Source organism: Pristiophorus japonicus, chromosome 3 (assembly GCF_044704955.1).
Source record: "Pristiophorus japonicus isolate sPriJap1 chromosome 3, sPriJap1.hap1, whole genome shotgun sequence".
NCBI lineage: Eukaryota > Metazoa > Chordata > Chondrichthyes > Pristiophoridae > Pristiophorus > Pristiophorus japonicus.
In genome coordinates this window covers 277751845-277768234 of record NC_091979.1, presented here as the reverse complement: position 1 = coordinate 277768234, position 16390 = coordinate 277751845, and the positions used below count along the sequence as shown (strand labels likewise).

The following is a 16390-nucleotide window of genomic DNA, read 5'->3' as shown; positions in this document are numbered from 1 at the left end:
ATACAAGAGCAGGGAGGTTATGCTTGAACTGTATAAAACACTAGTTTAGCCACAGCTGGAGAACTGTGTGCAGTTCTGGTCACCACATTACAGGAAAGATGTGATTGCACAAGAGAGGGTACAGAGGAGATTTACAAGGATGCTGCCTGGACTGGAGAATTTTAGCTGTGTGGAAAGAGTGGATATGCTGGGGTTGTTTTCTTTGGAACAGAGGAGGCTGAGGGAAGACCTTATTAAGCTGTATACAATTATGAGGGGCCCAGGTAGAGTGGATAGGAAGGACTTACTTTCCTTAGCACAGGGGTCAACAACCAGGGGCCATAGATTTAAAGTAATTCGTAGGAGGTTTAGAGGGAATTTGAAAGGAGTTTTTTTACATCCAGAGGATGCTGGGGGTCTGGAACTCACTGCCTGAAAGGGTGTTAGAGGCAGAAACCCTCGCGCCACATTTAAAAAGTACTTGGATATGCGCCTGAAGTTCTGTAACCTACAAGGTTACGGACCAAGAGCTCCCGGAAAGTGGTATTTGGCTGGATAGCTCTTTGTCTGCTGGCATGACTCAATGGGCCAAATGATGTCCTTCCGTGCTGTAAATTCCTATGATTCTATGGGAATGCCCTCTTACAGTTCCAATCCTATTTTCTGAACATGGCAAGAGCATCTCCAAGCAGTAGCTTGTACTCACGTCCTCATACAGTCATCTCCAAGGTCTCCCAAAGATCTATCCTTCCTCTTCCTTGTCTCCATACTGCCCCGCGGCAACATCACCTACAGAGACAGATTCGCCTTCCAAATGTACGCCAATTACAGTACGTTATGGTGAAGGAGGAGGTAGTTGAGCTACTGGATGTGATCAAAATTGATAGAGAGCAGGTACTGGAAAGGCTGACTGTACTTACAGTAGATAAGTCACCAGGGCTGGATGGGATGCATCCCAGGATGCTGAGGGAAGTAAAAATGGAAATTGCAGAGGTACTGGCCAGAATTTTCCAGTTCTCCTTGGATACAGGGGTGATGCCAGAGGACTGGAGAATTGCAAATGTTATACAAGTATCCTTGTTCAAAAAAGGATGCAAAGATAAATCCAGCAACTACAGGCCAGTCAGTTTAACTTCGTTAATGGGGAAGCTTTTAGAAACAATAATCTGGGACAAAATTAAAAGTCACTTGGCCAAGTGTGGACTAATTAAAGAAAGCTGGCACAAATTTGGCAAATCGTTCTGTTATGTATGTAAACCTGTAAATACCACATCTAACCACCAGAGGGCTTATCCCCTGAGTCTTAAGGGATTCCACAATCCCTTGGGAGCACCTATATATAAGGAGGCCTCAAAGGCTGGAGAGGCACTCTGAGATCTGTAATAAAGGACTACGGTCACACCTTACTTTGAGCTTGCAGTATCTAGTCTGACTCTTTATTCAAGATATAACAACTGGCGATGAGATACAGATGACGAACCCCACTGCAACAATGCTTGGAACTGTGGGCATCCTGGAGAAATTTTCGGAGGGAGATGATTGGGAAACCTTCGTGGAGCGACTTGACCAATAGTTCGTGGCCAATGAGCTGGAAGGAGAAGCAAACACTGCCAAATGAAGAGCAATCCTCCTTACCATTTGTGGGGCACCAACATATGGCCTCATGAAAAACCTGCTCGCTCCAGCGAAACCCACAAATAAGTCGTACGATGAGTTGTGCACACTGGTCCAGGAGCATCTAAACCTGAAGGAAAGCGTTCTGATGGCGAGGTATCAGTTCTACATGTACAAGAGGTCTGAAGGCCAGGAAGCGGTGAGCTACGTCGCTGAGCTAAGGCGCCTTGCAGGATATTGCGAATTTGAAGGATACTTGGAGCACATGCTCAGGGACTTCTTTGTACTTGGCATTGGCCATGAAGTAATACTTCGCAAACTTTTGACTGTAGAGTAAAGCCATAGCGATAGCCCAGGCGTTCATCGCCACCAGTGACAATACCAAACAAATTTCTCAGCACACTAGTGCTGCTGGAAGTACTGTGAATAAAGTAACGTTGTTGTCTGCAGATGTCTCAGAGTCCACCATCAAGGGTGGTGAATACAAGGCCATTAACACCTTGTTGGCACTGCGGGATGATCATCGTTTCCATTCATGCCGCTTCAAAGGATACGTTTGCAAGGGCTGTGGAACAATGGGACCGCTCCAGCGCATGTGCAGGCGAGCTGCAAACCCTGCAAACCACCATTGTAGAGGAGGACATGTCCACGGTGGATCATGACGAACCAGAGCCTCAGACCGAGGAGCAGAGGTATATGAGGTGCACACATTTACCATACAATATCCCCCGATAATGCTGAAGGTTGAATTAAATGGACTCCCGGTGTCCATGGAGCTGGACACGGGCGCAAGCCAGTCCATAATGAGCAGAAATTATTTCGCTAAATTGTGCTGCAGCAAGGTTTCAAGGCCAGTCCTGACTCCCATTCGTACTAAACTGACAGCATACACAAAGGAACCGATTCCCGTAATTGGCAGCGCTACCGTAAAGGTTTCCTACGATAGAGCGGTGCACAAGTTACCACTCTGGGTGGTACCGGGAGATGGTCCCACGCTGTTTGGCAGGAGCTGGCTGGGAAAGATACGCTAGAACTGGGACGACGTCTGAGCGCTTTCGTCTGTCGACGACACCTCATGTGCCCAGGTCCTAAGCAAGTTCCCCTCGCTGTCGAACCAGGCATCGGGAAGTTCCAAGGAGCAAAAGTGCAGATTCATTTTATTCCGGGGGTGCGACCCATCCATCACAAGGTGAGAGCGGTACCTTACATGATGAGAGAGAGGGTGGAGATTGAGCTGGACACGCTGCAATGAGAGAGTATCATTTCGCGATCAAATTCAATGAGTGGGCCAGTCCGATTGTTCCAGTCCTCAAGGGAGACGGCACCGTCGGAATCGGAAAGTAACTATCAATTGTTTCTTGCTGCAGGATTAATACCCGCTACTGTAGGCAGACGACCTATTTGCGACGCTGGCGGGAGGGAAAACGTTCACGAAGCTGGACTTGACCTCGGCCTACATGACGCAGGAGCTGGAGGAATCATCGAAGGGCTTCACCTGCATCAACACGCACAAAGGTCCCTTCATTTACAACAGATGCCCGTTTGGGATTCGATCGGCCGTGGCGATATTCCAGAGGAACATGGAAAGCTTGCTGAAGTCGGTCCTGCGCACCGTGGTCTTCCAGGACGACATCTTGGTTACAGGTCGGGACACTGTCGAGCACCTGCAGAACCTGGAGGAGGTTCTTCGTCGGCTTAATCGTGTGGGGCTCAGGCTAGAACGCTCGAAGTGCGTTTTACTGGAGCCTGAAGTGGAGTTCCTGGGGAGAAGAATCGTGGCCCACCGATTCGAAGACGGAGGCAATCAAGGACGCACCGAGACCACAGAACGTGACGGAGCTGCGGTCATTTCTAGGTCATAGAAACATAGAAAATAGGTGCAGGAGTAGGCCATTCAGCCCTTCGAGCCTGCACCGCCATTCAATGAGTTCATGGCTGAACATGCAACTTCAGGACCCCATTCCTGCTTTCTTGCCATATCCCTTGATCCCCCCAGTAGTAAGGACTACATCTAACTCCTTTTTGAATATATTTAGTGAATTGGCCTCAACAACTTTCTGTGGTAGAGAATTCCACAGGTTCACCACTCTCTGGGTGAAGAAGTTTCTCCTCATCTCGGTCCTAAATGGCTTACCCCTTATCCTTAGACTGCGACCCCTGGTTCTGGACTTGCCCAACATTGGGAACATTCTTCCTGCATCTAACCTGTCTAAACCCGTCAAAATTTTAAACATTTCTATGAGATCCCCTCTCATTCTTCTGAACTCCAGTGAATACAAGCCCAGTTGATCCGGTCTTTCTTGCTATGTCAGTCCCGCAATCCTGGGAATCAGTCTGGTGAGCCTTCGCTGCACGCCCTCAATAGCAAGAATGTCCTTCCTCAAGTTAGGCGACCAAAACTGTACACAATATTCCAGTTGTGGCCTCACCAAGGTCCTGTACAACTGTAGTCACACCTCCCTACCCCTGTACTCAAATCCCCTCGCTATGAAGGCCAACATGCCATTTGCTTTCTTAACCGCCTGCTGTACCTGCATGCCAACCTTCAATGACTGATGTACCATGACACCCAGATCTCGTTGCACCTCCCCTTTTCCTAATCTGTTAGAGATGCAGGAAGAAATAAAGCCGTACCAGCGGCGCAAAGATGAAGTGTGTCTACAGGCAGACTGCCTCCTATAGGATAATTGGGTAGCTGTGCCAAAAAAGGGCAGGGACACCTTCATTAGTGATCTCTACAGCACCCACCCAAGCATCGTAATGATGAAAGCGATAGCCAGATCCCACATGTGGTGGCCCGGTATCGATGCAGACTTAAAGTCCTGCGTGCACAAATGTAATGCATGTTCCCAGTTAAGCAATGCACCCAGGAAATTGCCACTAAGTTTATGGTCCTGGCCCTCCAAACCGTGGTCGAGGGTCCATGTCGACTATGCAGGCCCATTCTTGGGAAAAATGTTTTTAGTGGTTGTAGATGCGTACTCCAAATGGATTGAATGTGTGATAATGTCGGCAAGCACGTCCGCTGCCACCATTGAAAGCCTACGGGCCATGTTTAAACCAGCATCCAACGGTCAGGCAGAACGAGCAGTTCAAACAATCAAGCAGAGCTTGAAAAGGATAACTGAAGGCTCACTGCAGACTCGCTTATCCTGAGTCCTGCTTAGTTACCGCACAAGACCCCACTCGCTCACTGGGGTTCCTCCCGCTGAACTTCTCAAGAAAAGAGCACTTAAGTCAAGGCTCTCGTTAGTCCACCTTGATTTACACGATCAGGTAGAGAGCAGGCGGCTTCAACAGAATACATATCATGATCGCGCAAATGTGTCACGCGAAATTGAAATAAATGATGCTGTATTAGTACTGAACTTTGGACAAGGTCCCAAGTGGCTTGCTGCCACTGTTTTGGCCAAAGAGGGGAGTAGGGTGTTTGTGGTCAAACTCGCAAATGGACTCACCTGCAGGAAACACTTGGACCAAACCAAACTCAGATTCACGGACTATCCAGAACAACCCACAATAGACTCTACCTTCTTCAACCCTCCAACACACAAACACAAGTGGCAACCAACCTAGCGGTTGACCATGAAGCAGAACCCATCACCCGCCCAGCAAGACTCACCACCCCCAGCAGCCCAGCAATGCCAGCTGTGCAGCAGCCCAGCGAAGGCCCAACAAACAACTCACCAACACCAGCATTTGCACCGAGACGATCAACCAGGGAAAGGAAGGCCCCAAATTGACTCACATTGTAAATAGTTACACTATTGACTTGGGGAGGGGGGGGGGGGGGAGGGGGAGTGCTGTTATGTATGTAAACCTGTAAATTCCATGTATAACCACCAGGGGGCTTATTTCCTGGAGTCCCAAGGGATCCCACAATCCCTTGGGAGCACCTGTATATAAGGAGGGCTCACAGGCTGGAGAGGCACTCTGAGATCTATAATAAAGGACTACGGTCACACCTTACTTTGAGCTTGCAGTATCTAGTCTGACTCTTTATTCAAAACATAACAGTATCACTTTTTTCTTCTGATTTCAGGTGCATTCCCCCTCCCTCAGCATCGTGGCATGGCCATCAGCCATCAGGGTCTTACTCTCTCAAATTCTCTGATGAAACCTCTCCATTTCTAACCTCTTTTAAAAACAAACTATAACAAACTTTATTTTCAAATGGAACATGAACCAATTTTACCTCTAGTGATGCTGGTAAAATAATGAGGCCAGATAATTTTAAAAAGTGGCTGAAATAATTATAGATATGCATTTTTTTTTTACACATTATTTTGATTCTGCATTTCTTCAGCAAATGCATCTGCAGCTGTTAAGGTACAGAGAACAACCAAAGCACATAAAGTTGGCCTGCTATGGCTGAACCAGACTATTTGGGGAAACGGTTGTCATTTTTTCCCCATCGCAATACTCCATTCATCTGAGTCCCCTCCTCCCTTCCCAGTGGATTTTCTGCAATTTTCTCATTTCCAAATTTATGTAAATTTAAGAACAAATTTGAAAGAGACCAGAAATTAGCTTGCATTATTGTATTTATCATGTCAAAGTGGCAGTAAATGTTTTATTAGAGTGTTTAATAGAACAAATTAAATACTAGATTGATAAAGAAATGGTGCTTCTGAAAAGATTATGCATGCAAAAGTCTGCAATTATTATCCTATAGAGAACCAAGTGCAATTGAACACATTCAATTTGACATTGATAACATGCATCCTAAAGTCCTTTAACAACCCTCATAATCCTTTCTGCTACATGTCAGAGCCTTCTTGAACATGTCGCCTAAGGAAGCTTTATAACCCGCACAAACATTAAGGCCTTCAGGAGAACAATCAATAAGACCCTTACAGACACAAATCATCAGTAACAATGACAAGCTCAAATGATTCTTGAACATAAACAAAAAGTGCCTATTCAAGAAGCTAACTGTCACTTTGGCCCATCTATCAAATTACATTTCAGTGCTCCACAAAAATTACAAACAATTGTAACACATATTTGCCAGTTCAGCACTGCTGAATACTTCCAAACTGTATTTTGCTGTAAAAGAAAATATCAATTTAGGTTATAATTTACTCAAAATTGAAGAGATAAATTGCAATGAAACATAATAGTGGGTTATTCATAAGCTGATCTACATTTAAAAGGTTACAATAAAAAAAATCCTGAACCTGGACAAAAAAAGGGCATTTGGATGGTCAAGTATAGAAATATTTTTCTGGGCAACATACATAATTTAGTTCCACATACATATAAGCGGGGGTAGGTACTAACAGGCGACTGTTCAAATGAAATGCGTCTAGTTTCTGCATGTTATGATTCCCCAGTAAGAAAATTCTCTAGAGTCACATTACAAGTCTAAGAGCAGTGACCTATTTAATGTCATTGAAGATGCAGCAATATGAAAAGAATTGCTTTTAGCTCACCAACTAATGATGGTAGTGCTCCCAACTGACTAAACTGATGAACGACTCCCAACAGTTCATATACTATATGCGTCAACTGATGCAGACAGCAGTCCCTTCGCAATTAAATAAAAGCTGCCAACTTTCAGTATGCACTGCTCTTACATGACCTCTAGCTTTGGAAATATACTGTTACTGTTTTATTTTATCTGAATGCAAATGAGATATGTGGGTTTTGGAACTTTGGTTAAAACAGATACTTCTAAAAGTAGCTTCACATTTTTTAAAACCTGAGTTTTACACAAATCTATATGGAAAAGAACTGTTTGGAATGAAACTGTCCTATCACAAAGTGGCAAGGGAAAACAATAATTAACAAAGCTGTCATGCAGCTTTAGTTAAACTAATAATGTGCAATAGTGCTCAACAGTCTGACAAGACTAGGAAATGCGTTAACTGAACAGCTATATTTTAGGGATTTTTTTGTTCAATGCTCAGTTGTGTATATTAGTACATAATTGTAGAATGGTCGAAGTGTCAGATTCAACAAGTTCCACATCAAAATTCAGCTGCATTGGGAGAGGAGTTAAAAACAGTAATATTCTAACTCTCCCTAGTGGGGAGCCAACAGCCCACAATACTACTGGAATTGATTGTTTTCTCTCAAATGTCAGCGTGGAACATGTAGGCAGAAAACATCCAATTAAAAAAAACTGCAGCAAAATATCATTTTTCACTCACTTCAAGAAGCCTGGAATTCAGTTTGTGTAATAGCTTGCTGCCATGTATCCACTATAAAAACATCTCAGCCAAGATGATAAGGAGGCGAGGTCTTGCTCTGCATGCACAGCTTGCCAGCAGCAGCTGATAGGAATTGGACTTCCCCGGCAGCCTGGAGAGCTTGCATACGGCAATCTCAGTAACAGGAAATTTCATAAGTGCGTGGCTGCCTCTAGCAAAAGCATCGTTGGTCACAGCTGGCTAAATGATTCACTGTTATAAAAAGAAAGGAGCCGACCAAATACTATGGAGGAGAGGGAACTTTAAGCAATAGCTTAATGCGCAGCTTGGAAAGTAAACTAACGCTTCATATTCTACAGTGCTGGATCATTACAGAAAATCTATTCCACATACACATGGATATTCACAACAGAAGCAGCATTCAGGCATTGCTCTTTCATTTCTAATTTACCTAAAGGTAAGTGATCATTTATACTATAATTGCAGAACTTTCTTATTTGATGCAACAAATATTTAAATGATTTCCCGATATATCTAATTTAAAAATGCAGCTTGTGAATATGTATATCATGGACTATAAATACAATATACTTAACAGATTCTGTTGAAAGGAAAATTATGTTCTACTTGCACTTTGTAACTGTAATAATTTCCAAAGTCTATTATACTTTTACATCAAATATAATTGGATTTATTTTGAAGAATTTACTAATCAGACTCTTGTACATCCAAGTCAAATGAGCTTTTTCACCTACATCCCCCAATGCAGTAGTTTTTCTATCATCAAATAATTTATAAGTGTGTGCTTGACAGAAATGTAATTTAGAGAACAGGCAAGCATAAAAACCTTGTGTGATATACTGTCCAGAGAGATCTAATGGTCAACAGTGACAAGTAGAAACTACCAGTCAATGATCTGAAATAATTAGAGCACTTCAGAATACTCATAGTACAGCTTGCTTTTTATTGCGTACATGTTATCCTGGAAATCCCCTTTAAAGATACAGCAAAGCACCATACCTCTATGCTACTAAAAAGATGATAAATAATTCTCATTGTTTATAATTCTTTCAAGCAAATGTTCCTTAGCCTAGCAACTTTACAAAAAATAATTATTTTTCTATACTACAAGCAACAAATTAGAAACAATGCCTTCAATATGAATTTTAATCCTGCTATGGTGATTTACAAAAGGATAGGCTCAAGTGAACAGTAGTCCATTTTACAGTCTGGTTTCATATCACTGGTTTGCAGCATGGAAAGAATTACTTCATTTTAACCCCTTCACTACCTCCTTAAAAGGATACTTTCCCACCAACTTTAGTGTTACATAAGATCTGTCCGATCAAGTTTGTTGGTGGGTTTTAAGGAGACTATCTATTTCTGTTTTCTCATCTTTAATGTTAAATGATAACAGAACATCCTGTGCATTCCAAATCCATACAGTAAGTCAGAATGCCTTCGTAATCTAAAAGATTACTAACCATTCTCATGTTACATGTATTTGTGTTACATGTTTGTTTGATTTAATTGATTTAGTCTGAGAAATAAATAAAGATTAACAGCCAAAGTTAGCCTCTATAAAAAAAACATATAGTTCACATAAATAACACTGACAATTTAAAACTAAGATCACATACCAAAAAATATCAGTTGGATTTAACAAAAAATGGTTAAAAGTACACTGTTTGATATTTAAATTGGCTATCCAACCAAGAAGAAAATGTTACGATCAAGTAAACAATGAATGATCAGATAATTCAGTTATCATTTTCTTACATCAGTAATTTGAGGAAAAACTTAGTGTTATCAATGATCAAGAGCACAATCAAGAAAATTAGAGATTTTCTTAGAGCCCCCTTAGCAAAGTTTAGTTCTCTGAAAATTTTAAGAACTAAAATTACTTTAAGATACTTCATCAAAATATTATTAATCAGAATTCCAACAAAATCCTCACCTAAATTTTTACAAAGCTGTTTTAGAGTAAGCATAAACAAAATAATAGGGAGATATTTATTTTCCAACATTTTTGAATATTATCAAGTATTGAACATAATTTACAATTTTGGGGATAATCTTCATGCAAGTGATATTGAAGGCTGTGCATGAGCTTTTAAAGATGTGTGTTTTTGTCAGCTATAGTATAAAATACTAGGAGGATTCTACTGATCAGTCAGTAATATTTATTTGTTTCAAAGAAAGTAATTTACAACCCTTTTCAATCTGGAACTGAATCTAAATAAAAATCAAGTCAGTCCAATATGTTCCTGGTCAGTTTATCATTGCTAAATTTACATACGATTTACTGAAATAAAAGAAGACTTTAAATAGATATTAGAATAGATAATAGATATTAGAAATCTATTCTTGGTGTATATATAAAGTAGGTTCATCTTAGAGAAATGAATAGTTTCTTATTTACACTGAATAAGAGTGATCATGACCAAGGTCTAAATTATGCCAGAAATCTGATCTGTAACCCAAAGATAACATTACTATGATGTATAATACCGCTTCAAACAGATGCCGCCAATTTTCTGCTTTTCTTTAAAAATGTTGTCACCATACCAAATTAATTTGTAGTTAACTTCATTGTTTCCAAATTGTATATCCTGGTCCCAGTTTTTTTGTTTTTAAAAAGTGAAACTTACAATTATCTGTGCTGCTAAATACAATCCAATATATATATGAGAACTTTACAGTACATCAAATAGTTTTTTTTAAAAGCTAACCAATTATGTTGCAAATGTAGTAATAATACTACAAGAATATTTAATTAAATGCGTTCTTTAAGCTTGCACAGTAAATCAACACTAATTACAAATTCAGAGATCAGGAACAATAACAATTAATAATATTTTTGATCTTTGGCTATGAAGTTTAATTATGAATCACTTTATATTCATCAACAAGTAACATGTACCATTTTTTATGCCATTTTATCTGCAAAGAAAACAATAGCAGGGACAAGAGGTAGTTTTGAAATATAGACCCCAAAAAGTCTAAGAGGATTGTGTGTCAGCTTACACAGTATATAATCCTTCAAATAGTTATACTAGAGATCCATTACATATATATTTGTAGAGCATCTATTTCTAGATTATGTTAAACATTTTATATAATTGTTATAGTACAAGTAAAATAGTTCAAGATATTCAAATTGTACTTTGCAAAACACCCTGAGCGATTTCCTTTGGATCTGGTGAAGAGGTATCACTGTCCTGGAACTAGTGATACTTGTCCACATAATGAAGCATGCGTTACATAAAGATGGTTTATAATCTTTCGTAAGCAATTGCACAAAACGACAAGTACTTTCCACTTTCAAGGCAGTTCTGACTGTGACAGAGATTATAACATTTCTCATAGCTGTCACACAAAACTTGAGAAAAAAAAATTAATGCCAGCTAACGGTTTCCAAATTTCACCATCTCACTTTAGTTACCTCTTAAATTAGCACTTTTTAATGATCTGCTACGACAAAGGCGCCCAGATGTTGTGTTCGCCAAGGCTCAGTTGTAGCACTCTCACCTCTGAGTCAGTGTCGTGGGTTCTAACCCTGCGCCAGACTTGAGCACAAAAATCTAGACTGACACTCCAGTGCAGCACGGAGGGAGTGTTGGAGGTGCCGTCTAGCGGATGAGACATTAAACTGAGACCCTGTCTGCTCTCTCGGGTGGACATATTTTGAAGAAGAGCTGGAGAGTTATCTCCGATATCCTGGCCAATATTTATCCCTCAAACAACATCATTATCATATTGCTGTTTGTGGGAACTTGCTGTGAGCAAATTGGCAGCAATTTTCTACATTACAACAGTGACTACACTTCAAACAGTCCTCCATTGGCAGTAAAGCAATTTGGAACATCCAGTGGTTGTGAAAGGCACTATATAAATGCAAGTCTTTCTTTTTAGATGTTATAAAATGTACCCTGAAAATAATGAATTGAACATATACTCTTTTGTAGGAAGTAAAAGGGTTGTATGTACAATGTCTGTTGCTATGATACACAATGATAAGTAAGATAAAATGGAAACATTTCGTTCTGGACATTGTAACCTTTTCTAATCAGATTTTTATTTCATATCATTTGAATAATCAGTTGTTCAGTAATATCTGACATATAGTTTTGTTTTTAAACTGCAGCGATAAGACAATTCACCCACAACTGGATCATTTAAAGGCACCGATATCCCTTTTTTGTTGAACTGCCTTGACTGCAAATCAGATACTTTCAATGTTTTTTCTTAAATCTGTTTCATACTTTTAATCATACTCAGTTTTTGACTTAAAAAATTTAAAGAAATAGAATTTGAATACTACAAATAATTCTGGAGTCGAACAAAGTTATTTGTCTAAACACCTAGATCAGCCTAAGGTTTAAGGAACGATGTCAAAACAGAATCGAACATTTTGAAAATCTCATCTATGGGATAAATTTTCGTGTGTCCGACTCCGCTAGTGGAAAGCAAGCATGGCGAGCCTGCCACCCGCCCGATAGCATTGGTCTTAGGCATGACCAATTTTCATGGCCTCATTAGAACGATTTTGGCAAGCTGTCATCTCTGAAGAAGCACTACGTGCAGTTTACCATTTGTGGGGGCGCCAAGAAATCCGAGTGTCCTTTGTGGAGCCAAGTGGGAGGCATTGAGATCCCAGCATAGCTTGTGAAAATTGTTAAAGGGACCAGGAGAAGCATTTGTGCTCTTCCTGGTTCCACAAAAATCAGTGCCATAGCGTTTCTCTTTGTGTTTTTGGAGCAGCCAGAAGCTGTTTAGGCCACTCTATGCCAAGTACCAATCGGTGGAATGTGCGCTGCTCATATTCCGTCTATTGGTACCTGAAAATTGCATCAGAATCCTGTGTATATATAGGACCTCAATTTACATATCTCCTCCCCCCCACCCCCCCCCCGACTGAAAGAGGTGAGTATTCCAGCACGCATTTCCAGGATCGGATGGAAATGGTGGCAGGAGGATCAGCAGCAGGAGTAGAGCACTGCCATTTTCTCTGCACTACTGCCCCATTACTGCCTGAAAACAAGGTTGAAAATTGGCCCATATGTTATAGATTCTTAGATTTGTATCAAATATTTTCACCAACAAATGGCTCACCAAATTGAATCCAAAAACCAACAGCAAGAGTCATACAAACAGCTATTTTAACTCCTGGTCCTCAGTAACATGCTGCCAGTCCACTTTCTGCCCATTGCTGCATTCCAGCACACTGGTAGGGCACAGAAAAGGTGGTTCCAGGAAGGTCTCATGGGAGGGAAGCGGGAGGTGGTCTAGGGCAGGAGAAACCTAAATTTTCCATGAGAGGCCCAGAGGAGCACTCCCTCTCCTCATGGCCGCAATAAGGAAATATAAAGGACTTACATTCTGGCCTCTTCTGGGGCTGATCCTCTTCTAACCTCGGTTGGCTTGGTGAGAAATCTGCAGAGGCTTCCACGCTCAGACCAGAGTTAAAATTGCAGTCAGGTCTTGATAACGTCACTAGGACTCAACATGCATATGTAAAGAAGGACCCCACTGACACTCAACAGGTGTACTTACCACCCACTCAGGAGAGCAGGTTAAAATTGCAGACAGCAGGATCGTGAGTAAGTAACTTGGGGCATGTTAACTGGCTACCCACATGTTTTCTGCTGGGCAGGTAGGGTTAAAATCATGCCTATGTAAAGTCAAGACATAAATATTAAAAACAGAAATACTAGACTGCCACATGAAAGATCAGTAAATAGGTCTATGGCTCCTGAAACACACACGGAACTTAATCATATCTGTGGTGCTTGTGAAACCTCACTCATATATCCCCATTGAGTTTATTTGGAAAAATACATTATTTTAGTCTTTCCTTTTGGGCCAAACATACTTATCAGTACACATATCATACCTTTCTGTTGTGATACAAAGAGGTAATTTTTTATTGAAGACTAATCTTGGTAAACAAACATTCTCAGTAGTCAAGAGTGAGATTTATTGAAACTCAGCCTGATAAATCTACACATAGAAAGTGCGTATTTTTTTATTATCAAATGCACACATCATTGCTGTCAAAGCAGTACTTGATTTCCGAAGCAGCTAAAGGCGTTTTGCCTGCTGGCTCCCTGAATTAATTAATCGTACCTGCTTGTACTTAGCTTGTGCACTCACCCAATCAAAGATCATATATGTCTTGTAAGGATTCTATCACTTCATTTCCAGCACTGGTTTCCATTGCAGATATACACTAATAAATACATATAGCTGTAAAAAGTTTCATTGCAATGAAACACAATCAAGAACAATTGTGTTGATGCATCCTGAAATATTTTTTCAAGAATTAAATACTTAAATTATTTTAATTTCATCTCTGTTCTTGGGGCCAGCCAGTCTCGCTCCAAAGCAATCGTGGCCCTTTACCGGTCCAGCAAAACCATCAGGTTTACAAAACTGTTTAATTCTCTCCTTATCATAATGTTTTAAGCTATAATGCATTGATATATGGAGAGAATTCTCCTGGTGAAATCAGACACTTGGCCCTTGGGTTGGGGTGGGGATGAGGGATGAATGAATTTTAAAAAAAAACTACATACCCTAAAATTAATGTTCAGTAACTTGCAGACATTTTTTCTGAAAGCTGGAGAAATTCAGTTGAGAATGTAGATGTTTATTTGTGTTACAAAATTAGTACTTTTAAATTGGTGTGACCAGAAATGGTTTCCTACCACCAATCATATTTTCAAATTACAAAATCTTGCTGCTATGGAAAGCATCTCATGGTGTCACAGCAATTTTGCATCATGAATTTTTATACTCATAATTCTTGACACATTGCAAATTGTGCTTAAAAAATTATCTCCATTGTTTTCAATTGTAGGTAAAACATGGTGAGTAAAGAACCAAGCAAATGCCAACTCACAAGCACAGAGAATGACGCTGAGCAAGCAGCTTCCCGAACACTGGAGATGAAATATGCACTGGATCCAAATAGGCAGATTAGAAAAAGAAATAAAGCTCTTCAGGTGAGATTTAAAGATATCCGCGAGGCTCAGAATGAACAGGAGAAGAGGCTTTCTGCAGCACAACAACTGGACAAAAAAACAATGAAAGCTATTTCTTATAAGGCAGCTTATCGCAAATACATGACAGTGCCTGCACGAAGGTCAATTCCAAATGTAACCAGAAGCACGGGTGTGCAGACATCACCTGACCTCAAAAAGCGCTATCAGACATTCCCCTTGGAAAGGAAGAAAGCGAATGTCATTAAAATTGCTCCCACTGTTGACACGTTCAGGAGACAAAACAATAGTTTGGCAGTTGATATTAAAGATAATAACCTCAATAAAGACTTAGGAGCACGTACTATTAGCAGTGCAAAGGGGAACAATGAAAAGAACCCAGATATCAGCTCACATACTAATAACTTCAGCAAATCGAATGAACAAGCTGGTAGTGACAGTTTTGACGATCCTAGCAGCAAAGATCCAGAAATACACAGTTTCAATGAAGAGCCCCGACACGTTTTAAATTTGACAGATTATAACCCAACTGAACAAAATTACCAGCTGTGCAATATGGCAAAGTATGATGAGGTGCCATCAGGAAATCAAAACTTTAATCAATCAGCACAGAGCGAGCTACAACTAACAGAGTTCACCTCCTCCCATTTAACAGAAACCAATTGTGAACTTACACAGCTTGATTCCTCTAATTCCTTTACACAGGATTCCCCACAAAATGTGACAGCACGGGAAATGCATGAAAGAACTTTGCAACCAGCCAGACTGCATTCTCAGTCAGTGAATGGTCAAGCCTGTTCACTACAGTGGCCACAAAGTGAAAAAGAGCCTTCTGAATTCATTGCGTCAAGCCTTGCACCTAGAGATGAAAATCAGCCTAATCAGACAGCAGTATCTGTAATGGAGTCAAATCAGCAAATCGTGCCTCTTACAGAAGTGGTGGATCTGAAAGCACAGCTGCAAATAATGGAGAACCTGATCAGTTCCAGTCAGGAAACCATTAAGGTGTTGCTTGGGGTTATTCAAGAATTAGAAAAAGGCGAAGCCCTCAGAGAAGGGTAAGACCACACAAAACTGTTTTATCAAAAAGGTATACATACATACTAGTTTAGAAATGAATGTCCAAATAACACAGGTCCTAGAAAACTGAGATAAGGACCAATGTCAAAATTACTAATGAAGTGCATACTGTATAAAATAGATTTGACTCATATGCAATATTGTGATCAGTAAAATTCATGGTGGATTCACATATATTTCTAAAGCTTAAGCTCTGCTAACACCAAAAGGACTAATGAATAACTTAAACTGCAGTTATCCTCCTCAGATCAACACCCAGAGAGTTCAATGCACAGCCAATGGACTGAAATTATACTGCCAACTGCTGCTCACTATAGGTTATACTGAGGTCACTGACGAAATAAACACTTCTTACACATGTTCTGCTCATGTGGCAGTTAATATTAGATAGGAAAGTATCCGCTTTCTTATAACATGAAAAAGATGGGGAACTCGTGCTTAAACTTTACCAAATGGTCCTGGACCATCTGGGGATTTAAAACAAATATGGCTATGCCTCAGGTTAGTGTTATACTACAGCCAGTGAGAACTGTAAGTGGTATAAGATAATCTGCTGGA

The 16390-nt window shown here is 40.5% G+C and overlaps 2 protein-coding genes across 3 annotated transcripts in view; one reads left to right on the top strand and one right to left on the bottom strand.

Annotated features, from left to right (window-relative positions):
* dock1 (dedicator of cytokinesis 1) overlaps positions 1–16390 on the bottom strand; it is an 816280-nt gene that overhangs the window by 400711 nt on the left and 399179 nt on the right. The gene's annotated exons all lie outside the window — the stretch shown is intronic.
* The window catches only part of LOC139260306 (inhibitory synaptic factor 2A), a 64915-nt gene continuing 56429 nt past the window's right edge, over positions 7905–16390 (top strand). Inside the window, exons 1-2 of the mRNA XM_070876755.1 lie at positions 7905–8205; positions 14611–15810. Coding sequence (XP_070732856.1) covers positions 14618–15810 — 1193 coding nt within the window. The 5' untranslated portion in view covers positions 7905–8205; positions 14611–14617. The remainder of the gene's footprint in view (positions 8206–14610; positions 15811–16390) is intronic.